At 34.3% G+C, this 25,586-nt stretch overlaps 1 protein-coding gene and 1 pseudogene across 2 annotated transcripts; one reads left to right on the forward strand and one right to left on the reverse strand.

Annotated features, from left to right (window-relative positions):
* The first annotated feature begins 597 nt into the window (after positions 1–597).
* Positions 598–3,743, forward strand: LOC145187060 (uncharacterized; annotated as a pseudogene). The gene is made up of 7 exons (XR_016456281.1): positions 598–840; positions 991–1,212; positions 1,366–2,050; positions 2,150–2,708; positions 2,953–3,050; positions 3,265–3,464; positions 3,704–3,743. The product of XR_016456281.1 is annotated as an uncharacterized LOC145187060 (transcript).
* A 9,119-nt stretch (positions 3,744–12,862) lies between these two features.
* Positions 12,863–14,142, reverse strand: LOC149883028 (uncharacterized). Its single transcript, XM_090100994.1, has 2 exons — positions 13,077–14,142; positions 12,863–13,029 (listed from the first exon to the last, which is right to left on the reverse strand). Exons 1-2 carry the CDS (start codon positions 14,140–14,142, stop codon positions 12,863–12,865), a joined length of 1,233 nt encoding a protein of 410 aa, XP_089957120.1.
* Positions 14,143–25,586: the final 11,444 nt, after the last annotated feature.

Raw genomic sequence — 25,586 nt, forward strand, 5'->3', positions numbered from 1 at the left:
AAGGATCACTTACTAACTGAAGCTTTATGCAAAGGCATCAGACCAATATTGGATGATGTAAAAAATCTCTACCAAACAAAATCAATAGATGCAACAATTACAATTTCATTTATTCATTCTGCATAGAGCGGAGAACCATCGGAACGACCTGAATTAGAAAGGGTAACTGAACAATATACTTATTATTAACGTAACATATGTCCGTAAAAGTAAATTCATTCCGAATAAAATGAAAATACATTTTTTAAATTTATTCTTAATAAAGTTAAAAAAAAGTTTTTTTGTACAAATTTTTTCGGTTTTAACTCCTAAGCAATTTTTTATTTGCAGTTTATTGAGTTCATGGAGAACACCTTGTCATCCAAGCAAAAGGAAGCTGTGATATTGGAAATTGAAAAATTGCAACCAAATTCTCAGGTAAAATAAGTTAAATCCAAAATTTAAAAACTTTTTTTATTACTAAAAACAATTTTGTGTTTTCAAAATTTTGAATTACTGTCATACATTTGAAAAACGTGTAACTATTTACTAAGACAATAGTGAGACTCCAAAAAACCTTTTTAAAAATTTCGTTCTTATTAGAACCAAGAATTGTTAATGTATGATGGAGTATCCAAGACGACATTAAATTGCAAGAATTCTTTTACAAGTGAAGAGGCTGAGAAAAACAAAATAACCTCATTTGAAGAATCAGAAACACATAATAAGAAACTTGACCTAGCAACTAGTTCCCAGGACAAGCTCCTTGAAAGTGTTTTTTTTAAAGATAATTTAATTGATAACTTTAACAAGGACAATGTTCTAGGGACAAGTTTGCAATCATGTAGTGAGCTCAAGAAGGTAAAGAAAAAAAAAACTAACAACTTTTTAAATTTTCTTAAACTTTTTAAATTTATTAAACTATCAAATTTGCATTTTTATTTATTTATGATTTGTAAAGTTTTCACATTTTATACAGTTTTTAATGGTATATTGCTTATATCTTGCTAGAATATTGAATTTATGGACTTCACAGTTAATAAGTTTTCTTGTAAAATCAAAGATACCCAACCTGAAGAAAATAGTATAGGGTTTAAAGAAAACTCACAATGGTTAAATGAACCTAATTCCCAGGGCCTTCTCCTTGAAAGTCTGGTTATGGGACAATGTTATCCCAATAACACAGAAAATCAAGAGAATGCCCAGGTTTTAAGGTTAAATTTGAACAACAAGGTATATACTAATAGTTTTTCTTTACATTTGTTGTGAAATTTTTCTTTTTACTCACATACTTTTACCAAACTATTTATCTGACAATAATCAACTAAAAAAAATTTTTATTGCAATTTTTATCAAAAACCTTATAGATTAAACTGAGTGCAACAGCTGAGAAACGAACACGCTCTAATGTTCAAAGAGGGATATCTTTTGCTTCAAAAGAAAGAAAAAAACAGATACCATGATACTCGAGGTTCCCTTCGTTGCTTGGCAAAACTTTTGATTGAATTTAGAAAACAATCAAATAATTCCAATGCTAGAGCTGAAGATATGGTGTTGAGTGAAAACTTTGACAAAATAGTAAGTTCAGCAAAATTTTTAACAGGGTACAGAGGCCCAAGAGATATTGACAATCCTAATACTTTTTGCAAGCTTGGTTTTTCACTTCACAACCTAGTTTTAATTGTCCGTGCTGTGTCGCTAAAAGAAAATAATAGCATAAGGACAGAAAAGTGTAGAAATTTTTTAGAACTATATGAATCAGAGTGGCTCATACTTGCAAATAATGCAAGGGCAACCTATAAGTGTAAAAAGGCTAAAGCACCTGAGAAACTTCCTCTTGAAGATGATGTTGTTATCTTTAGATCCTTTCTAGTCAATGAAATAGAAAAAAAATTGTGAAAAATTTGTTGTTAAAGAATACAGATATTTACAAAAACTCACACTTGCACGCTGGATGAGTTTCAATGCACGACGAGGAGGGGAGGTTTCTAAACTAAAACTTTCAGATTGGGAAGGAGTAGAAGATGACAGATGGAAACGTCGAAATGATATTGACCAAATTGAAGATGAGGTAGTTTTTTTTAAATTACTTTTGATTTTAAAACTGTATGGGCTAACTGATGTGAAATTATTTAATTTTGGTTTAAACTAGTATAATCTGATAATCTAGGTAGAGCGGAAACTAGCATGTCACCTTAAATTATGCTACGTTGAAGGAAAGAAAAAAAAGGGCAAATCTGCTTTAGTACCAATTCTATTTACAGATGAGTCAGTTTCAGTGATAAGACTGTTAGTTAAATATCGCACAGCTGCAAACATATTGAGCGACAACTTATATGTATTTGCAAGTGGCTTAAGCGATCTTTATTACTGGGGATGGGACACCTTACAAGCTTTAACAAAGAAGATACCATTATTAAAGCAACCAAAACTAATCACACCTACAAGAACTCGTAAGCTCCTTGCAACTCTGCTGCAGCTCCTAGACATGTCACAGGCTGAACTAACATGGCTTACAAACCATATGGGGCATACTCATAATGTTCATTTTGCATGGTACCGCAAAGAAGATAGTCATATAGAATTGACAAAAGTGGCAAAAATTTTAACAGCAGTAGATAAGGGAAAGAAATTAAAAAACAAAAAAATAGACAATGTTTTAGATGATGACAAAAGTGATTATGAAGTTGAAGGTATCAATTCTGTAACAGTAGATAAGCCAACTGAAGGTTAGTAATTTATAATGAATGAAGTTTTTAAACAAAAAAACTGAGATTATAACTACACTAGGATTTAACGAGTAACATTGAAATCAAACTATAATCAATGCATTAATCATTTTAAGAATTACAACACAGAATTTATACTAAAATCTTATATGGCAAACACTAATACTTAACCAGATTAACTAATTTTGAAAATAAATAAACTCAGTACCTGTATCTGTAGCTGTGATTGCAAACTTTATTTCAGATGAAAGAACAAAGCAAACCAAAGAAATCAAATGTAAACAGATAGAAAATTCTGATATTGCCATTGCAGATGATGAAAATGGTGTTTCTAGTAAAAGGGTAACAAAATATTAAATTACAGAGAAAATTACAAACTAAAATATTAATTTTTGTACATTTTTCTTTATAGTATATATCAATATAAAAATATATATGTGCACACACACACACACACACACACACACACACACACACACACACACACACACACACACACACACACACACATATTTTTCAAAAAAGAAAAGAAAATTATTTACTAAATTTTATTTAGAAAAAAACATGGAGTAAGTGGTCAACAGAAGAAATGAAAGAATTGAAATTAGCATTCAAAGCATACTTTATTTCTAATAAAAGACCCCAGCATCACAATTTCTTGAATGTTTTAAGCAAATTTCCTCATCATAAGTTGAGAGGATTAGAAAAAGTTAGGGATAAATTCAACAGTGAATTTAAGAAGATAAAGAATTCTAGGTAAAATTCTGTTTCCTCAATAAAATTTGATTCATATAACCTGCATATGTGATTTGAATGATTATATGATAATCATATATATTATATATATATATATATATATATATATATATATATATATATATATATATATATATATATATATATATATATATATATATATATATATATATATATATATATATATATATATATATATATATATAATGTTTAAAAAATAAGACATACTTTTGCTTTAGAAAAAGTAAAATTACAGAATATGAAGAAGCTGGAGCATAATTCTTTTAAATATATACTAGATTTATTTTTTATATATTTTAACGTTTACATTTACTATTGCTGTAAAAATTTTATTTTAAAAACTTTTCCTTCGCCATCCTTAGCTAACCTTTCTATTTAATGACGCGCTACTGCATATTCACACCCCCTCCCGTCTTTTTTCCCTTTATTGCAAGATGAGAAAGATCGTTGTTGAAAATGAAAGAAAATCAATCAATATTAATTTTTGACCAACATAAAGTAGTCTTATTTAAAGTTGAAAAATTTAAAAATCCCATCAAAATGATTATAATCGCCAATTTTTTAACGGAATTAGTTCTTTAACTTGAAACAAAGTTTGCAACGCAAATTGATGTTTTACACAGAAACAAGAAAGAAAAAGTGGGGTTAAACTTTCAAAAAAAGGTATAAAAGTTCTCGAGAGAACAAAAAAAAAATAATAGTAGAGTAATTCCCATTTAACGACTTTGAGCTTTATTCTTACGGATTATGATGAAGGCAACAAGTCTTCATTTCGTTTTAATTTAGTTGTATGCTGTGATGTATTTCGCATTATCAATTATAACTCCAAGATGTTTCTTTTATGTTTTTCAATTTTTTTTAAGGTTAATTAAACAAGAAAAAGAAAAACTAATTTGTAAATAATAATTTTCGCACTTTCCTCGTTCTTTCTGTTTATATACAGTTTTTCTCTCTTCTTTTATAAGTAAAAAAAATGTTTGCTTTTAAAAACCTCCACTAATCGCATCCAGACGCGCTTAGCAGTAAAACTACAAACCGCGGCATAAATCAATAACAATGATGAAGATGTGGATATGGTTTTCTCAGTATTCAGTATATAATATAATAGAAGCTTTCGAATCAGTATCGTGTAAAGTTGGATCCGCTTATACTAACTTTTCGATATATACAAATATTTGATTTCACTGTTTAAACGCTTCCGGGCAAATTTCAAATAAAGTCCTTAGAAATCCCTCATTCGAATGTATTTAAGTATAATTATACATTTTAATTCAAGATTAGAGAAATTAAAACTCTTTTAGTGAACAAAAAAAAAATTTAAATTGGATCCGTTTGTAATGGATAAAGAGGTGGTCGCCCTTAACGATATATGTTCCTATGTATGTATGTATGTATGTATGTATGTATGTATGTATGTATGTATGTATGTATGTATGTATGTATGTATGTATGTATGTATGTATGTATGTATGTATGTATGTATGTATGTATGTATGTATGTATGTATGTATGTATGTATGTATGTATGTATGTATGTATGTATGTATGTATGTATGTATGTATGTATGTATGTATGTATGTATGTATGTATGTATGTATGTATGTATGTATGTATGTATGTATGTATGTATGTATGTATGTATGTATGTATGTATGTATGTATGTATGTATGTATGTATGTATGTATGTATGTATGTATGTATGTATGTATGTATGTATGTATGTATGTATGTATGTATGTATGTATGTATGTATGTATGTATGTATGTATGTATGTATGTATGTATGTATGTATGTATGTATGTATGTATGTATGTATGTATGTATGTATGTATGTATGTATGTATGTATGTATGTATGTATGTATGTATGTATGTATGTATGTATGTATGTATGTATGTATGTATGTATGTAAAACTTTTAAAGGTTTTAAATAGATAGCGTAACTAGCATTAAATCGCATCGGACCATTTGTAGCAAAAAACGTGAGGTAAACCCGGCCCTGCATCAATTTCCATGGCAAAACCGAATGTTCATTATAAGAAACTTATGCCGTGCATCTGGTTGGATTAGCGGAGGGAACAACCATGAACTACTTCAGCTTAAAACATCTCTCGTGAGTAGTAGGGAAATGCGGGTTCTGGCGCATTGATGCTACTACTATAAAAAGCGGGTTCAAGCTCATGAACATTTTTGCGCAAGCTCATGGGCATTTTTGCGCAGGGTTCAGGCTCATTTCCATTTTCTATAGAAAAAAAATGTCATATCGGTTTCTAGCTCATTGACATTTTTGCGCATTTTCATTTTTGTGTATTTTCATAATGAGATGACATTATGAAAAAGGGTGTGAATGACTTATTCTTTGTTTTGGTTGTTAAGCGTAGTAATAGACTTGACCTAGAAGAAGGTAAAAGCTTCCGGATTGACCGACTTGAGCATCACCAGAGTTGAGCGTGACAACGAGTCTTCTACCAGCTGCGACAGTAGGCATAGAATCTGCTTCTCCGAAATTTCTGTAAAAAGAAATGGTAGATGTAGATCCGATGGATGCGGTGGATTGGTAAAGAAGTCCAGTCGATTTGTTGTTGAATGAAGTCACATTTGAACCGTTCCATGACGACAAATAAAAATCTTCTAATCCTGAGGAGGAAAAGAAGCATGTGCTGTCACCGTCATATCCTGGAAAATACGTGTAATTGTTGGTGTTGTACGGTGTCCAAGGAGTGAGAACAGTGCCGTTACCTGGAGGTAAATTCCCATCGTACATTCTGACTCTAGATTCCCACCAGTTTCCAGAGGCTCCGATGATGTGCATCCTGATGTATTTCAACGACACACCATTTCCTTTTCCGTTGGTGTTCAGCAAAACGTATTCGCTGCCGTAAGTGGTGTTCAAATATCGAAACGTTCTGCAGTACAGTTTGTAAAGAGGGATGGTTGCAGGAATGGAAGCAAGTGTGGAAATGAACGGTTGAATCCAATACGTGATGGCAGTAGCATTTCTGTTGACGAGTTGAATGGAGACGTCGTTTCTGAAAGGCATGTCCAATGTGAAATATCCTCCCAAGGAAGTGGTGTTAAGCATGTTGCATCCCTGCAAAGAGTTGTTGTAAAAAGCCCCTCCCAAAGGAGAAAAAAGCAAATCAGTGGCAAGTCCTGTTTGATCTACTCCAACTCCTTCCGTGGTTTCTGCATAATTCCCCACATTGATTTCTCCATCAGTGAAGATTCGAATAAAAACTTGACCAGGAATATTCGTACCAGAGGCACTGTATAAAGCCAACCACAATCTTCTCAACACTCCAGATTTTCCAGAAAACGCAAACACTGGCGAAGTGGTTAGCGCCGCAACCGTCTGAGACTTGAATCCCAAACTGGTAAAACTAGATCCTGGAACGTCACTGGTCAAACTCGATTTTTGCAACAACAAGTCTACATAATTCTTTGTTGCTCCGTCTTGCGTGTTGGTTGGATCAGTCACGTTGATCAATTTGTGTGAATTCAAATCCAAATCTGCTGCACCTACAGTTGTTCCACCTGAAGCATGCGTGTCTACGTAATTTTTCGTAGCTGAATCTGAAGCTGATGTAGGCTCAGCCAAATTAGTTAATTTGTGCGACGTCATGTTAATGTCGGTGTATGAAATAGTGTTGTAAGAGACTTTGGTGTCTACATACCCTTTTGTCGCTGCGTCTTTTAAAGCGGTAGGGTCGGAAACGTTGATCAACTTGTGTGAGTTCATGTCAATGATTCCAGTGATGGTGCTAGATCCGTCTACTTTCACATTCATGCTCGAGCTGACGTCGACGTAATTTTTAGTGGCGGCGTCATGTAAATCGGTCGGTTCGTTCAAATTGATTGCCTTGTGAAAGTTCAAATCCAAATCTGCAGTTCCAACTACAGTTCCAGTACCACCTGTCACGTGATTGTCTACATAATTTTTCGTAGCAGCATCGTGTGCGTTAGTCGGTTCACCCAGGTTGATGATTTTATGAGAGTTGTAATCCAAATCTGCAGTGATGGTGCTCGATCCGTCCGTTTTAATATAAACGTTACTGGCTGAGTCTGATGCAATACTATCAAAATAAACACTGATTTCGCTTCTGTTGAATTTGTCAATCATTTTTTAATGGTGAAAAATTTTTTAAATCCGTTTGCGGATTCATGGAAAATTCTTTGAATTTTTTAAATGAGTAAAACTTTTAAAAAATCACCAAAGGGTGTTGACAACGTCTTGAAAGCTGTCTCCCTCTTCGCATTTTTTCAAGACGTAAAGACACAAGTGTCCACAATAAGACGTGTTTCCAAATTGAACCCTTTCACTGTTGTAAAAGACAGGACTTTTCAAATAGTCAACGAGCTCGACGAGAGGTGGTTGAGCGTAAGAGTCAAAGCTGTATTTTTTGTCTCCGTCTTTGAACCAACACACCCAATGAAACCCATCTGTGCTCGAATCCCCCGTGTTGACAATTCCACATTCTTTTTTTCTTGGCTTTTTTGGCAACGCGTCTCTGACAAAAACTCCTCGAAAGTTTTTTATTTTTAGTTTTTTTGCTGCTTCCATCAACTGAATAGTGGATAAAGCCTCGTTTGGTAAAACAATTCCCTCCACATTTATTTTTTTGTTTCTCATTTTTTTATTTTGTTATTTTTTAAATCCTTCATTTTTGTTACTCGTCTTTATCACTTACCTTTTTTAATTTGTAGTGACCATAAGCCAACGTGTGTATTCCATCTTCCAAAATGATCCTTTTGTCGTCGTTAGAGCTGAGTGCGACTTTGTTAATTTCTTCGGTGTAAACATCGTGATAATGAGATCGTATGACGTTCATTTTTCTGAGCTGTTCTTCTTTAGTCATTAAGCAGTTTTTATAATCTTAATGAGTGATGTGCTTTTCAACCACACATTTCTGAATTCCTTTGCATTTTTTGTGTTCTTTTTTTTCATTAAAGACCTCATAAGAGTAGAGCTTAGGACGAAGTCCAACAAACTCTTTAATTTGCTTACCACCTGTTTCATCCTTAAACTTACCGATAACCTTTTTATTTTTAAACCCAACGTCAAATGCAAAGTTTTGAACAGCAGGATGATCTTTAGGAAAGTCGCTCGTGTCAAACTTGCTTTCAACGTCATCAACAATGTCTTTGTAAAAGTCTTCCGTTTCTATTTCATAAAAGAGCGAGTCAGTATCAGTCATGAGTAATTTCAGCTTATCCCCGTATTTAGGTTTCATGTAGTCGTAGTGATGTTCATACATGAGGGTTTTGCTGATGTCTAGGATGCTCATTCCCAAGAAAACAGGTTTGTCGTAAAAAACAAATACCTTTTCCATGTGAACCGCGATTAAGTTTTCATCAAAAATGGTGTTTCGTTTATATTTAATTTTTTTAGATAATTTTATAGCTTCTTTTCTCGTGGTAATGAGTCTAACATCAACGCGTTTTAGAATATTCTCCATGGTTTTCCCAAAGACAGAGTTGTTCATGAGTTTGAAAAATTCTTTATCAGATTCGTTTGTAGCTTCTTTTCTCTTATCGGTGTTGAGATCAATATACTTTTTAATGAAAGGTTCTTCTTCAAAGGTGATACCTCGATGAATTTTTGTAGTGATCAACCCCATTCGTTCATAGAGTTTTAGGTTTTCATGGTGAATAACATATTTTTCTTTGTTGTTTAAATTGGGAACTAACTTTTCCACTTTTCCAACGAGCATTCTTTCAGGAGCTAAAGGATAATCATTGTGTAAATCGTGAAGACTTTCAGGATAATCTAAATCAACTTCGAGAATGCAAGGTATGGATTTCCAATTTAAAAGTTCATCCTCAGTCATCCATCTAAATCCTCTAACTGGAAGAGGTTTGCTCATAGCATATCCATAAAGATTATTAGCGTCTAAATATTGAAGGAATTTCGAAGGTTCTGAAGGTTTATAATCATCACTCATGTATTTGTTGTTAGCAGTTCCATATCGATTGGAGATCATGCAGATTCCACCGCGTATTCCTTTTCGAAACATGTTGAGCATATCAATATCAGTTATAAGCTCTATTACAACTTCAGTTTTCTTTAGCATAGCATCCCAAGCCAAACCAGGGGAGGTGTAATACCAAGCAGGATCAAGACTGTAATGTTCCATGCAAGTGTCTCTAAAAGTTTCAAAGACATCTGCCAGTATCAACACATCCGACACGTTGTACAAATCGTGATAATCTCTGAACGTTTTGCATTGAAACGTGCTCCAAACCTTTTGCGCATGCGCGTATTCTTCGTCGCTTATTCCCTCGTGTCTAAGTTTTGAGAAAAACGCTTCTTTTGGTGGTAATTGCGTTTCTTGAAATTTATCGAATCCATCCACCCAATCGTAAGGGTATACACCTTTTTTACAAAGCAAATTAAATTTTTCACCTTCAAAATGTAATGCAAGGTTTTTAAACTGCTCTGGCTTTAAATTTTTAGACAAAGTATCCAAACTGGAGGAAAGGAATTTAAAGCTGTCGATGAACCTCAATTCAATTTTTTTGTTTTTTGGTTTTCCATCTTTTCCAATGTACTCTCCCACTTTGATTTTTTTCGAGAAGCTGATATATTTTTCTTCATTGTTGGGTATGCAAGTGATCTTTCCACCTAATCTCTTAATGAACAAATGAGTGTCGTAACCAGACAAGTTATGAAAGACAACAGGAATGAATTTTGGAACTTGAAATTTTTTATTGCAATCGTCGTGAGCCGCTCCTCGATACTTTCCAGTAAAATGACAGTGATCGCGTACTTTGTCGTCTTTGAGATTTTTATTGCAAATGTGGCAAACTGTTGCGGATTTGAAATTATTTTCGTCCTCTTTTGTCAAAACCATCTTTTTTTTCTCGATTTTTCCAAAAATTTCTTTTATTTCTTTTTCCAAACTTTCGACAAAAAATTGAGCCACGTCTTGGTTCTCGTTTGACGATTCGGAAATGGATGGTTCAGCATCATAAACGGTTTCATCAAAACATTTGATGTAATAGGAAAAGGAACTTGGAATGTGCCTTTGAAACTTTTTTGTGTAAGACTGGTTTGAGTTGGTAGCGCACGTGTCTATCGGCTTGATAAAGCTTTCAAAGTCAGCATATACGATAAATGGAACCCTCATTGACTTTCCGATGCCTTTAAACTGAAGAGTTGCACCCTTTTTAGGAAGTTCAATTCTCATTGGCGCGTTTTTATAACAATCTTCCCGATGTTTTTGAAGCTTTTCTTCTTGATCATAACGTTGAAGACACCTTCTGCAAAAATGTTGTTTTCTTTTACCTTTTGATGCTGAGGAGCCGGCAAATCGACTGAAACTATTAATGAGACAGTAATGTTCTGTGTCTTCGTTTTTAATATACAGCAAATCAACATTATGCTTTCGATCGAGAAAGTCAGATACTTTCAAAGGGTTGGGTTTTTTATTTTCATACTCAAAAACGTTGATGCTAATGTCTGGATTATTTTTTTCAAACTTGATAATATTATGGTAATTCACAGGAAACTCCATTCCTTCCCAATTCAGCTCTTTTGACTTTTCAATCAAGTCTTCATCAATTCTTTCGTTGTTTTTATTTTTAAGATTCAACGCTCTGGTGACTGACCATTTAAAACATTGATTGTCGTTGTTTTTCATGTTGATGATTGCCTTTTTGTCTTTTAGATCGTCAGTCAGCTCAATGTAGGATCCACCGCTGAGAGGTGTGTAATCGATAAAGTTTATATCCATTCTTAAAATCTTAGATAGGGTGCTATTAGAACCTAAAGCATTGTATTTGACACTACTTTCCAAGACTTTTTCTTCCATTTCGCTCATTAACTCTCTTACATCTGTAGCTGCTCGAATAATTTCCGAGCTGGATGAAAAGCTTGCTTCCCGAGTCACTTCTTCACCAGTCATCATGCTTACAGATTTCATTTTACACGTTAAAATAATTCTTACTTTTGTATTCCTTTCTCCTTCCATGGTTTGAATGGCAGACTCTCTTACCAAATTAAAAAAGGATGCAATGTCTTGATATTGTGAAGAAGGCTCGTAAGAATATAACCTAACAGTACTACCCAAAGCGTGTTCAGTCAACTTGAATTTTATTTTATAAGGCTTTGGCAAGGGTTGTTTATACACTGTTTTTAATACAAGTGATTTGATAGACTGTATCTTTTTATCGATTTGTTCCGCTGATTCGCTTACCTTCTCCTTGACTACTTCAGGAACGTAGGGTTCTATCCAATCTTTAACATCATCAAACTTAGTTTTAACATACGACGCCACACTTTTTGCAGCTGCCTTCAGACTTGAAAAAAATGAAGGTCTCGGTGGAATGACTGGTTTTGGTGTTATGGCAGGTGTTAAATCTAAAACCGGTTCATCAAGGATGTGTTTTTGCAAATGAATTGGTTTCGGAGCAATAGGAGGCTTTACCACAGGTCTTGGTGGAATGATTGCTGGTTTCGGAGCAATAGGAGGCTTTATCACTGCAGAAGGAACAAACCTTACTTTTGTTGGCTTTATTGAAAGTTTTGTCGGTTTTATTGAAACTTTTACAGCTGGTCTAACAAACCTCACCACGGTAGGTCTACGAAAAGAAGCAGGAGCAGAGACAACTCTAGGAGGCTGCAAAGCCATTATAAGTTCCCCCTTTCTCATTTTAGAATATCCTCTTATTTTTTGCCCTTTAGCAATTTCTTTTAATTCTTTCAACGTTTTGTTTTCCATTTTTATTATAGCAAGTAATTTATTTAACCCAAAATCATTTTTCTAATAGTTTTTATTTCTTTTCAATTCTCTGAAAAAAGAATTGAAAAAATTTTTTAGATCCGTTTGCGGATTCATGGAATTTCACAAGTGAAATTTTTACATTTCTCACGGACTTTTTCTTTCCAGCTTTTCCGAATTTAAAATTTCAATCTTTATTCCATCTTCCACTTTTCCATTTCGACGTTCTAAATATCTCCATCCATGTCCTGTCTTTTTCATTGCTTTGTAAAGGGATTTGTATTCAACCACTTCCCCGGTTTCCATATTGGTTGTTTTCACAGACACAGGTTTATTTCGAATTGAAGCAAGCCTCTCATATTTTGGATCGATCGGTTTTTTTTCCGTTTTCTCATTTTTCATTTTTATTTCTTTTTTTGGTCGACCCACTGACCTGTGTTCTTTTACACCTTTCAAAAGCAAATCTTTACTTATTAGATTATTATCAATCGCAATCATCATCAAAGGCAACAATTTGTTTGAGGTTAATGTGATTCCATTTTCCATAAGCAAATTTTTCAGATAATTTTTTGTATATCTCATGTTTTATTTTTAAAAAGAAAAATATTTTTTTTAAATCATTTTTGTTAAGAATCTCATGACGAACTTTCAAACCTAATAAACAACGTTCATGTTGGTTCCGTCGGAATCGAATTTGATCAATCTGTCTGAAATGATCACTGCAAAAATAACGGTGTTTTCTGGTACTGCTGTTCGAAATTTGAGGTTGACCACCAATTCTGCCGTTTCAGAAACAACTCTTTCTTTTTGCTTGCTAATGTCTACAAAAACAACGGATACAAATTTTTATATTCAAGCAGAGACAAACCAGATTGACAAACAAGTTCGTTTGTACCATAATATTTATCGTCAAAAGAGAACGCGTCAGAATGAGCCATGGTAATTTTCTTTTCTCCAAAATTCAAATCGTAATTGTAATATGGATATTTTATTCCATTGACGGTTACGAAAAAATTGCTGACATCACAATGGTTGAAAATGGCTGGATTTAAAATTTGACTGGATTGCTTGTTTGTCTGAAGTCCAAGCACGATATATCTCGGAACACTTCTGTCCGTGATTCTTCCAAGGGTCCAAGTGAATTCTGTGAGACCGGCAGGAATGGTTTGTCTTTCGACTCTGTTTGACTTATAAGCTACTGGGATGCGAATTTTACTCGCCATTAATTTCAAGAATTCGGATTTCTTCGAAACATCCAACTCAATTCTAGGCATAAAAATTCTGAATTTTTTAAGGTCAATCATTCCTGCGGCAACAGTCTCGGCTCTGTAAATGGCGTCGTCGTATTCTTTTTTTGTAAAGGTAATGACGTGTCTGAATCCATAGACGAATTTGTCGTAAGTTTCGCAAAAACCAAAAATGTGTTTTAAGGGTATCTTGAACGAAAATGCACCAATGGATGTCGTGTCTGCAAACAAGTGGTCTCGCCTTACAACAAACCCTGGATTTCCGGTGGCGTTGGAATTGTCTTTATACCACATTTGCTTCAAACCATCTGCAAGCTGAAAACCAAAAGGGTATTTCAACAATCCAAGCATGGTTGTTCCTTGACCTGGATGCAAAACCCTTTCCACTTGTTGTCCTCCTAAATCATAGGTCACATCGTTGAATAAATACATGATGGCGTTGTTTATCAGAGCAATGTTGTCTGTTGCTGTGTATGCAGTTCCATCCGCTTTTTTGAGAACCCCTTCAACGAGGATGTAAGCCTCAGACGGAAGTGTCAGCACAGACTGACAATCAATTTCAAAAACGATCGATCCTGAAGAATTTAAATCGAGGATTGTTGGGTGGTACTCGAAAAAATCAACTTTTTCAATTCCAGTGTCATACTCTGGCATTTCATCAACTCTTAATCTATCGGTGTTTATCATTTTTAAAATGAGAAAAAAAAATTTATGTCATTTTTGATTTGTTAAAATAATTAAGCAATCAAAAGCCCGCTCCCCATTTTAACGAGATCTTGTATTCTAGCCGCGTTCTTTTTCGTCATTTTCTTTTTCACTTGAATGGAAGAACCAAACATTTTTTTATGCAGCTCTTCCATTGGACTAATATACGGATCAGTCTTTGCCGCTTCGTTTACAATCGTGGTGAATATTTGGTTTGGATTCACTGTTCCTGTCTTGGCGTAAACTTTTTCAAGCGCTTTTTTTCCTTTGTCGATGGCAACGTCTTTAGCAGTGGATATAGCTGAAGAGGCTAATTCTTTTCCAGCAGATTTGGCGGCTGTGATTGCTTCTCTTCCAATTTCGCTTGCTGCTGCTTTTCTCAATAAATGAAGAGACGATCGTGAAGCATTTGTGGCTGCCATTCTCCTCAAAAAATTTTTAATCGCGTCCATGATTCCTCCACCTCCAACGACGTTCTTTTTAAAATATCTTCTGTTGTTCACAATGAGCATTTTTTTAAAATGAGAAAATATTTTTTTAGATCCGTTTGCGGATCAATGGAATTTCACTTGTGAAATTTTTAAATCCTTTGGATTCATGGAAACTCACAAGTGAAATTTTTTAGATTCTTTGAATCCGTTTTCACGACTCGATGTATTTTTGAATCGCTCTGTATTCTTCTTTGTTAATTTCCCCCTGTCTCAAAAGCTCGTCACAAATGGCTACGGCTTCGTTTCTCGATGCTATATTTCCAGCATGTCCTGCGGCGATGCTCAAGTTAAGCCTTTGCGTAAGCACATTCGGATCGCTCGGAAGAATGATCACTCCTCGACCTTTTTTTCCACTCGTTAGTGTGTAATTTTTTTCCCAAATGGGTGAAATAATCGTTTTCCACTTATGACCTCCCGAAGCTCTTGGTATGGTTGGTGTCCCTTCCCTCTCCATTGCATGCGTTTCAACCAGTATTTTTTCATAATTTTTATTGTCCTCGTCTGTTACCTTTGTTGTATCAGGTACATTTTTTGTGATCAATTCCCAAATACCTGTCGTCCCCTCATACTTTTCTCCATCAATAATAACGTCGTTATTATCGATAAAAATTTCTTTGTCTCCAATAAACATTTTTCCGGGTTCTTTTACGTGAATTCCAAACACTTTGTCTGCACTATTTTTAACTGTTGCGTAAGTGGATAAATATTGCAAAGCAATATTTCCAACATTCATTTTTCCAAAAGTTTTTACAAAAGTTTTATCACTTTTTGGACTTTCAAAAGACGACTCGCTTTCTGGATAAGTCAAAGCCAGTGGAGTGTTTTCAACCTCTTTGTATGCGATGCTTTTTAGTTCGTTTTTTATATTTTCATTGCTCTCAATCAGAGGTTTAAAAAACTTGCTCAAATCAGTCTGATAATTTGCATCTGAAATGTTGGTGTTGAGACTCTCATTATAAAGCTTTTCTCTATTAGCTCTATATTCTCTCAAAATCTCATCTCGCTTTTCAGGATCTTGTATTCTAAAAAAAGACATTTTTAGAATACGGAGAAAAAAACTTAAAACAAAAACTCGATTGCGTTTACGATTTCTTGAACAGGTTGTTGAATGCTTTTATCGCGTCTTCTCTTCCTTTTTGGATCAACGACTCTTTAGTCAATTCATCAATGGTGCTTCTTGTCTTGGTTCGGATTTCTTCACTCATGGCTTTGAATTTTTGAAGCTCGCTGAGAATGAGTTCGTACTCGGAATCACTCACAAATCCATCCATAAGAGATTTTGAAATGTGGTCACTAATCGTATTCAATTTTGACTCGGAAAGAACTTTCAATTTTTCGTGCTTTTCAGCCTTTAGCATCATTTTTTTGTTCTGATGATTTCCGAAAATGGATAAAGCTCCCAATACAACAGCAACCCCTTCACACGCAATCGAAACTGGAGTGGCAACGACGGTTGATAAAAGTGCAATCCCTGTAACCCCTAAACCAATGCATACCGTTTGCAATCCGTCGTCGGTGAAACGAATTATTTTTGCCGCTCGATGGTATTTTTTACTCAAAGCCATTCGTTTCACTTTTTCATCCTCTATTTCTTTTTGGATCTCGCTTATTTTTTGAAGTCGATATAAATGTCCTCCATCTGATGGTGCTGTTGGAAGAACTGGATAAATTTTTTCAGTGTTTTTGATTATCTCCATCTTTTTAACAAAGACACATTTTTTTTAATTCGAATCGATGTAGTTTATTTTACAAAGCTTTTCACCTTTTTTAACGATGACTTCCTGGTTGTTATAATTGTGTATGGTCATAACTATGTCATCCACAGACTCGGAAAAAATAGCATCGTTTTTGAAATAATTCAATTGGCTGCTTATTTTATCCATCAAAGTGATGACAGCAATTCCTTTGTCTAATTGTAAACCTACAGACAACGATATCTGCTTGTGAGATACAGGAGGAAATTTAATGTCTTGTTGAGCAAAAATCTCGTGCTGTCTGTAGGTGTTGAAATAGGTGGGATAATCCAACTTTTTCTTTGTTACAATAATGTTTTTCGTATTTTTTCGTTCCAACTCTTTGATTCTATCCTCTAAATGACTCAGATGGAAATTAAAATTGTGAATCTCTACTGAGGCGCTGTTTTTAAGCAACTTGTGTGGGGCATGCATTTTTTAATATGAAAATAAAATGTTTTAAGTCGTTTTATTTTCAGTTTTTTGTGCTTTTACATTTCCTCGTCAGAATCCATTTCTCCCAAATCCAAGTTTTCACACATCATGATGCTATGAGGTAAAGATGCATTTTTTACGATGATGGCTTCGGACAGTTTAACTTGAATAGACACAATCGAAGGACCAATATACACCCCCTCAATTCTAAGTCCTCCAATAGCATAACATCGTTGATTGATAAAATCATGTCCAGAAGATAAGACCAAATTTTTATTATTACGTTCTCCTTTGACTCCATTTTTTATATCAAGAGCTGTTTTCTTTCTATGAAATGTAGAAGTAATGAATATTTCGTCTTCATTTTTAGATCCTTTAGTTATATACATTTTAGCATAAAACACTGGCGCTGCATCAGCATGGTCAGGTTTATATTTTAAAATACTCAATTCGTTAGAGTTAATTTGCTTTCTTCTTCCTCCTTTTTTAAGTTTGGATGACAATTTATCCACTTCACCTCTAATAAACAAAGTAATCTTTTCCATTGTGCTAATAAACTTTTCTTCTTCTTCAGTTTTACCCTTTTTAGCATCAAAGCAAACAAAGGACATGGAATATCCAGTCAATTTTTGTGTTACCGGATCTTTATTTTCACACACACCATACGAAAATAACGTAGGTGTTCGTAATACAAGAGGACCATCTCCATTTGAATAAGAATATTTTACTGGTAATTTTTGATAGACTACTGGTTTGGTTGCAGAATAAATTTCTCCAACTGATAATTTGCTCTCATCAAAATTTTCAATTGTAATAAAATTCATTTCTTTTCTATATACAAGATTTTTATTTAACTCAAAATAAAAATTTTTTCACTTCTTTATTATCCTAACCCTTTGACTAAGGAATTAACTTTATCATCATTTGAACTATTTCACCAAATATACCACAGTGTCTACGCAAGTTATTCATGGTTGTTTCCAATTTCATATTTCTACTATCCCATCGAAAATAATCTTCCACTTCTAAAAAATCATCAACCAATTCACTTTCAAAATAAAACATCTTATTCAGTATCTCATTCCTATTATCTAAATTCACTGCTTCATACATACTACAACGCAATTCATTCAACATCAATTGGTATCTAGACATGAACTTATTCAAGTCAATGTTTCATGCATTCATACATATCAGCTTCAAGCACATTTATTTTTTTAATCATCTTATTCATTGTCGCATTCATTTCTTTTCTATATACAAGATTTTTATTTAACTCAAAATCAAAACTTTTTTTCTTGCCATACAAAACGACGCGACTATTTTTGCAAACTTATCAATTCTTCATTATTCACCCAAGAGTTGAATGAATCTGGATATCCAAACCATTTGACTAAAGATCTGTTATTTTGCTTTCGAATGACTTTTTCAATTCTGAATATGTCTTGATTGGTCTTTTGCATCTCCTGTTCATAAAACGTACCTTTAATTTCTTCACCGTTAGCATCAGCGATTTTATACGTGGGTGGATTCGTATGCTGAACATTTAACACGGTAAAAACCTCTTCAGTCCATCTCGGTGTATACCCCTTTTCAAAATGAGACTTCTTTTTTACGATCCTCACTTTGTCTCCCATTGAAAATTTTGGTTCTGCTCTTTCTGTTTGCGTCTTTCCATTCAGGTTCATCCAAACCCTATATTTATTCTTTTTATCCCTGGCTTCCACTGGAGTCATTTTGATAGAAGAGTGTTTGGTGTTGTTATAATTTTTCACCATTTCATCTAATACGTCAATGTATTTATTGGTATTGTTGGCTGAAAAATATTTAAACATTCTCTCTTTCATCGTTCTATTCCATCGCTCGACAACAGAACTTTTTTCCTCGTTTTCAGTGGAATACAATTGCACACCTAGAGCTTGTACATGCTTGTTATAAAACTCTTTACCTTTATCCACCCACATCTTTGTACACCTTCTCTCCTCAAATATTTTTCTTAGAGCGTTAGCTACATCAACTCCAGTTTTACTCTTTAACGGTACAATCCATCCATACTTTGAAAACACGTCGATCACCATGAGCAAATATTTTACGCCGTTGTTGAATTTTGAAAACGATTTCATGTCAACCAAATCTGCAGCCCATATTTCATCCATGTCGTTCACAAACACTTTTCTTCTTTTAAAATGATGAATGACTGGTTTATGAAGCTCGTTTGCAAGTTGATCCGTCCATTTCAGGTTCTCCGGTGCTTTTTTTTTGCAGATACACCTAATCCAAATTTAGCTTTAGCTTTGATGATGGGAGTGATCAGTTTTCTTTCGTTTATCTCTTTTTGAGTAGGGTTTGGAATGGAGTTCATTTCTTCAAGCATCATTTGATCTGCCAAATTTCTGCTTTGAACGTCGTTTAAATATTTATAAGCTAAATCATGATGGTATGCTGCATTGTCCACTCGATCTACCGGTTTGCTCCACTCTTGATACATGTCTGTGGATGTGAGTCTTTTGTCCAAGTTTGTGCCAGGTCCTGCAAAATTCATTCCTGGAATGTGCATTTCTCCTGGAAATTTTGCCCATGGAAGCTTTATTTTTTTTGAAAAATTGTTAATCGTTTCCACCAAGTCTCCTCCTTTTGCCGTATGCGAAGATGATCCTTTGAGCGTATGCGAAGAAACAAACTTACATTTGGTTGTTCCGCAAACGTTGCAAACCCCTTTAACCATATGTCGGTTGTTTTTTGTGATTTCGTTTCTCAAATGATTCGTTTCTGTTTTCCTTTTGCATTTAACACAATACATTTTATTTTAAAAAAAATATTTTTAAACTAAAAATGGAAGTGTCTGATTTGTCATGGAATATTGGAAAAATCAAAAGAAACAACAACAAGCTTTTACCGAGAAGCATTCGAGGAATCATCGTTGGGAAATCAGGATGTGGAAAAACAACGTTGCTTCTCAATTTATTGCTAAGACCTGGATGGTTGGATTATAACCATTTGCAAGTTTTTGGAAAATCTCTTTTCCAACCCGAGTACAAAATACTAAAAAGTTCGTTCGAAAAAAAATTGCCAAAAAAAATAATTCTCGACTTGTTCAAGGTGCAAACCGAAATTGAAAAATTGAAACTAGACCCTGAATGTGTTATCAACGATCTTTCAAAAAATTTTTCCGAAACCGAGGGTATGGAGTGTGAATTTTTTGAAACGGCTGACGATGTGCCTAATCCTGAAGATCTTGATTCATCCAAAAACAATTTAATGATCTTTGACGATTTGCAACTTACCAAACAAAACAAGTGTGAAAAATATTACATCCGAGGAAGACACTCTAACGTCGACTGCTTTTACCTCGCTCAAAATTATTTCATGCTCCCAAGACAAACGATCAGAGAAAACACCAATTTTATCTGTCTCTTTCCCCAAGACTTAAAAAACATTAACCACATTTATCAAGACCACGTTTCGAGTGATATGGGAAAAAAAGAGTTTGAAAAGTTTTGTAGGCATTGTTGGTCTGAACCTCACGGATTTGCGGTGATTGATTTGTCGTCAAAAAAGGACAATGGAAAATATCGAAGCGGATTTGACACTTTTTATTTTCCAAAAGAAGCCATTTAAAAAATGTTACATAATAAAAAAATGTCAGGCATAATCATCGACGTGGATGGAAATTCCAACGTAATCATAACAGAATTTTTAGACAAAATCGTTTTTGACAAAGGAAAAACTTATGAAATGGCTTTTCTAGGACTTGAGACGTACAACAGCTTTCCAAACATCATCAGCAAAAACAATTCTTTCCGGTATAGCATGAACAACGGAATCCATTGGGAAAACGTTGTCATTCCAGACGGGAGCTACGACGTTAAAGACATCAACAATTATTTACAAAAGGTCGTCTCAAACACAATAAAAAATTATGCGTCTCAAAGCGCCAGCTACGTCACAGCAAATAAAATCAGCTACTCTGCTGATAACATAAAAATAGGATCCAATTTAAACACTTTAAAATCGACCATCACACTTGGAATGAATTATTTGATGGATTTGAACGTGGAAAACAGCATCGCATCAGTTTTAGGATTTACAAAAAGACAATTGGACTCCAATTCGGAATACGAGTCTGACGATATTGTTAGAATTTCAAGCATCAACACGATCAGAATCCTCAACAACGTCATCGGGTCTGCTTACGTCAACGGATCCCAACTCAATTGCATCTACTCTTTTTATCCAGCTGTAGGTCCTGGTTTTAAAATCATCGAAAGACCAACTCATTTGGTTTACCTCCCTGTCAAAGTCCCAGAAATTTCCACAATGATCACTCGCGTTGTCGATCAAAATGGAAATTTGGTTGATTTTCGTGGAGAGGAGATTACGATCCGTTATCACATTCGAGAAGTGAAATAAATATTTTTTCTCACATTTAAAAATGAGCAAATATGTTAGTGTTAAATTAAATGTGTCTCAGGGACAGATTGAAAAAATAAAAAAATCAATGATAGCAGGTAAACCTGTGAGCATCCGTATTTCAAAAGATGATTTTAACGGAAACGACGTTTTACTTGTAACACAAAATCAACATCGAAAACTTTTGGACGCTCTCCATCGAGGAGTTGGAGTCACCATTAAAATGAGCAAAACCCAATTGGAACATAACGCAAATGTGAAAGGAGGATTTATTGGAGCTCTTCTACCTTTATTGGGTATGTTGGGTAGTACACTTGCAACAAGAGTAGTTCCAGCTCTTGCCACCGGATTGTTAGCAGGTGTAGGATCTTCTGCAGGTTCTGCTATGGTTGATAAAATTGCAGGAAGAGGTATCGTTTATTTGAAAAAGAATGGAAATGGAATGAAAATGGGAACGCACAGAGGAAACGGATTATTTTTAACACCCTGGCCTAAAGGAGGATCATTCAAAGACGGAGTTTACGTTAAAAGCGGAAGAGGATATGAATCTATCGGAGCTGGTTTGCTTCTCGGACCAAACTCTCCATTCTCAAGCATCCCTTTTTTAAATTTAATTTTGTAAAAATCGAAGATTTCCCATGAATCCACAAACGGATTTAAAAATCACTAGTGATTTCCATTGATCCAAAGGATATAAAAATTTCACTTGCGAAATTCCATGGATCTAATGTACAGTGAAATAAAAAAATGAAAATGACTTAAATAAATTTCTTTTCATATAAAAAATAACAATGAGTATTACAGAACAAGAAGAATTTGAGGAATTCCTTTACAGCGAACTACCGGAAATAATTAAACCCACTTTTGATCCAGAATTACACAGAATGGCCATACAATCCCACGATGATCAACACAAAAAAAGAATTGATGAAAATTATCTTAATAAAATTAAAAAATTAAATACCTTGCCCATTCATACCAATACGAAACTCTCACTACAACATGGATTTGAACAACAACGACAAAAACAACATGCGCAAAGAATTAGAGAAACGCGAAGAGAAAAATATAAACATCTTTTTCCATACTTGAACTACTACAAAGAATAAGTCATTCACACCCTTTTTCATAATGTCATCTCATTATGAAAATACACAAAAATGAAAATGCGCAAAAATGTCAATGAGCTAGAAACCGATATGACATTTTTTTACTATGGAAAATGGAAATGAGCCTGAACCCTGCGCAAAAATGCCCATGAGCTTGCGCAAAAATGTTCATGAGCTTGAACCCGCTTTTTATAGTAGTGATGCTTTTCCATACTTAAGCGCGATAACTTTGATGCGTTTTTTTTTTTTTGTCGACTTACCTTTTTTTTCAAAAAAAATCTGTAATGATATTTATTTTGTTTTCTTTCCGTAATGATGTAATAAAATTTTCTTGTCGTAATATTTCTTTTCTTGTTGTGATGATGTAATAAAATGTTTCTTTCCGTAATGATGTAATAAAATTTTCTTTCCGCAATATTTCTTGTCGCAATGATATAAATTTATTTTCTTCTTTAAAAAATGTTTATTGCTAGAACGAAGCATACAGGTGAAATGAAAGCGTTGTTTGATCTTTTGATTAATAATATGAAGATGGTGTGTTTGAACATAAGTAAAGAAGGAATTCATGTGAAAACAAAAACAACGATAAATTTAATGTGTGAAGTGGATCTTTTTGCAGATCAGTTTGATGAGTATGTGTTTGATTTTGAAGAGCCGTTGCATGTGGGTGTTGAGAGTTATATTAGCAAGGCGTTTAAAACGATGAAAAGTAATAGCGCGGTGACTGTCGATTTTGAATGCGGGAAGTTTGGAAATCGCTGTGAGATCAAATGACCAGTTTGCGTATAATATTAAGGTGGCGAAGGAAAGCGTTCAAAACGTGAATTTGAATGAGCGTTATTCTTTTCAGTCAAAGAGAAGAATTTCGGCTTCGAGGTTTAGCAATATGTGTAAGATGATAAAGCCGACCTCGGAATTTAGAGTGGCTTTAGAGAAAGGGGTGTTGATATTTTCAATGGAGACTCGTGGTATTTTTTCAGAAAGCTTTAAATTTGGAGAAGAAAATGAGGATAAAATGAATGTTCATAGCGTGCATCGGTCTGAGCAGCTGTATCGAATTTCAAAAATAGTTTCTTTTTCAGACGCGTTGGATGTGTTTGTGGAAGAGGGCAAACCGTTGATGATTTCGTCTACAGTAGAAATTGGAACGGTAAAAGTGTATTTTCTTTGAAAACATTAAAAACGTTTTAAAAGAATTTATAGAATGGCGCCTAAAAAGGGAATGCTTGAAAAGGGTGAATAGGTCCGAGCAATAAACCGGATCCAACAGATTCGTAACCTTTACCAGTTTTTAAGAAGAGTCCATCTCCGTTGACGCTTTTAGACCAATGTCTTAAGTATAAGCCAGAGCCAGCTGCAGTTAATTTTATTCCTTTTCCATTTTTGTTTAAGTAAACCACGCCACGTCCAGCGATTTTATCGACCATGGCAGAGCCGGCAGAAGAGCTAACACCGGCAAGAAGTCCAGTGGCCGATAATGTCGTTGGTTACACGTATAACAGATGTTTCTTCAAGCCGATAATGTCGTTGGTTACACGTATAACAGATGTTTCTTCAATTTTCACAATATTTTCAGACTCGTAAGTGTCGATCACACTTGTTATTTTATTAGGATCTGTAGGGTCTTCTCTTTTCTCCATGTAGGTGTATTCATTTTTGTCGAATCCAAGGAGCGGTCCTATGCTGTTATTCACGTTAAAATCTACCCAATATTTTGTCGTTGTTCCAGGCTTTCCAAATGTCAATACGGATTTCAATGTAGCCTCGTTTGCTGTAAGAATGACTCCGTCTACTCTATATAAATTTTTTGTTTGTTTTTGCATTTCAGTTTGAAGGTATTCGTTGATCTGATTGATATCGTAAGCTCCTTCTTTAATGTAAATGGTGTAGCTGTTTGAGCCAGCGTTCGGACTGTACCTGAAAACGTTATTTTTAGAGGTGATGTTTGGGTAACTGCAATACGTCTCGAGACCTAGAAGTGTCATTTCGTACTGTTTGTTTAAATCCAGTTTGATGGGTCTTTCAAAGTATGTTTTGATGGAGCTGTTTGATACTGTGGGTGTTCCGTTCTTCGATTTTGCAATTAAATAGAATCCAGACATGTTTTTATTTACGCAAGGAAAATAAAAATCGTCAACCATTTTTTAGATCTGAAGGATCCGTGGAAAATTCTTAGAATTTTTTAAAAACGTTCTCTGATATGAAATCTCACAACAATATCTTCCCCTTTAAAGTCAATCAAATCTCCATTTTGATCAACAATTTGTGTCTCCATTGATGAAATTTTGTTCACCATTAATGGTAAATATATTAAGTGGTGAGCTGCTTCGTTAATTTTACACCCTGGTTCAACCTGTGGATAAAAAGAGTGAATATCGTTGACAGGTTCTCCGTCTAAATAAGACTCGCCGATAAGGTTGTTTGTCACTCTGATAGTTTGAATGTTGTCATCCAGCATGTTATAAGTCTTAAGACCGAGAAAACCCACACCCCTGAATAATTTTTGGATATTGGACTTTGAGCTGACCCGAGAGCGCCACCTATCTAGGGTGAAAGTAGACATAGTCCCACACCCAGGAATGTCAATTTTGAAATCAAGTAATGAAGTCCGCGGAAATAAATTGGATTTGAAGTCAAAAATCATACTAAAAAAGGACTAGCAGGTGTAACATACAAAAATGCCTATAAATTTTTTTTGGTAATTTAGATATTACCCAAAATGGGCATAAATACTACCCATATGTGTGCCAAAATGTGTATAAAATTTCAGGCCAAAATAATGCTTACTTTTGAAATTATGGCAATTCCAGTTTTCAAAAACCTCACTTTTTGCCAATGTCACCATGTAAAGTTACCATCCATTGAGCCACTATCTAAGTTATCCAACAGGCAGCACTACACTTTAGCCCTACAGGTTGTGGGCAACAACTTTTGTAACAAAAAGTTTTTTCTAAGACTTAGTGGTAGAGAACTATGTCAAGAAAACTTATCAAGTTAAGGGATTTTCCTTTATTAATATAACTCTTAAATCATAATAAAAAAATGAGTATAGCACCATAGTTGTCCATTTTTTCAAAAAAGTGCATAAAATAAAAGTTGTAGGGCTTAAAAAATTAGAGGGGGTCATTTTTATACAGTTTCCATTAATTTTGTGTTCCACTTGGAGAAATTTTGACAACCTGTGATGTATTTCTAGTTTGGTAAACAAATCTTACTGTCTTACAAATATATGATTGATTTTTCTAGTC

Source organism: Hydra viridissima, unplaced genomic scaffold (genome assembly GCF_058129835.1).
Source record: "Hydra viridissima isolate aposymbiotic clone 2 unplaced genomic scaffold, HvirCarnegie_v1 scaffold_10, whole genome shotgun sequence".
Classification (NCBI taxonomy): Eukaryota; Metazoa; Cnidaria; class Hydrozoa; order Anthoathecata; family Hydridae; genus Hydra; species Hydra viridissima.

What these genes read in the sequence shown, in the direction of transcription:
- LOC149883028 (XM_090100994.1), bottom strand. Translation starts at nt 14,142, where the DNA reads ATGATAAACACCGATAGATTAAGAGTTGATGAAATGCCAGAGTATGAC. An exon ending in CGAACTTGTTTGTCAATCTG is followed by an intron (nt 13,030 to 13,076) that starts GTTTGTCTCTGC and finishes TTGTTTTTGTAG; the next exon opens with ACATTAGCAAGCAAAAAGAA.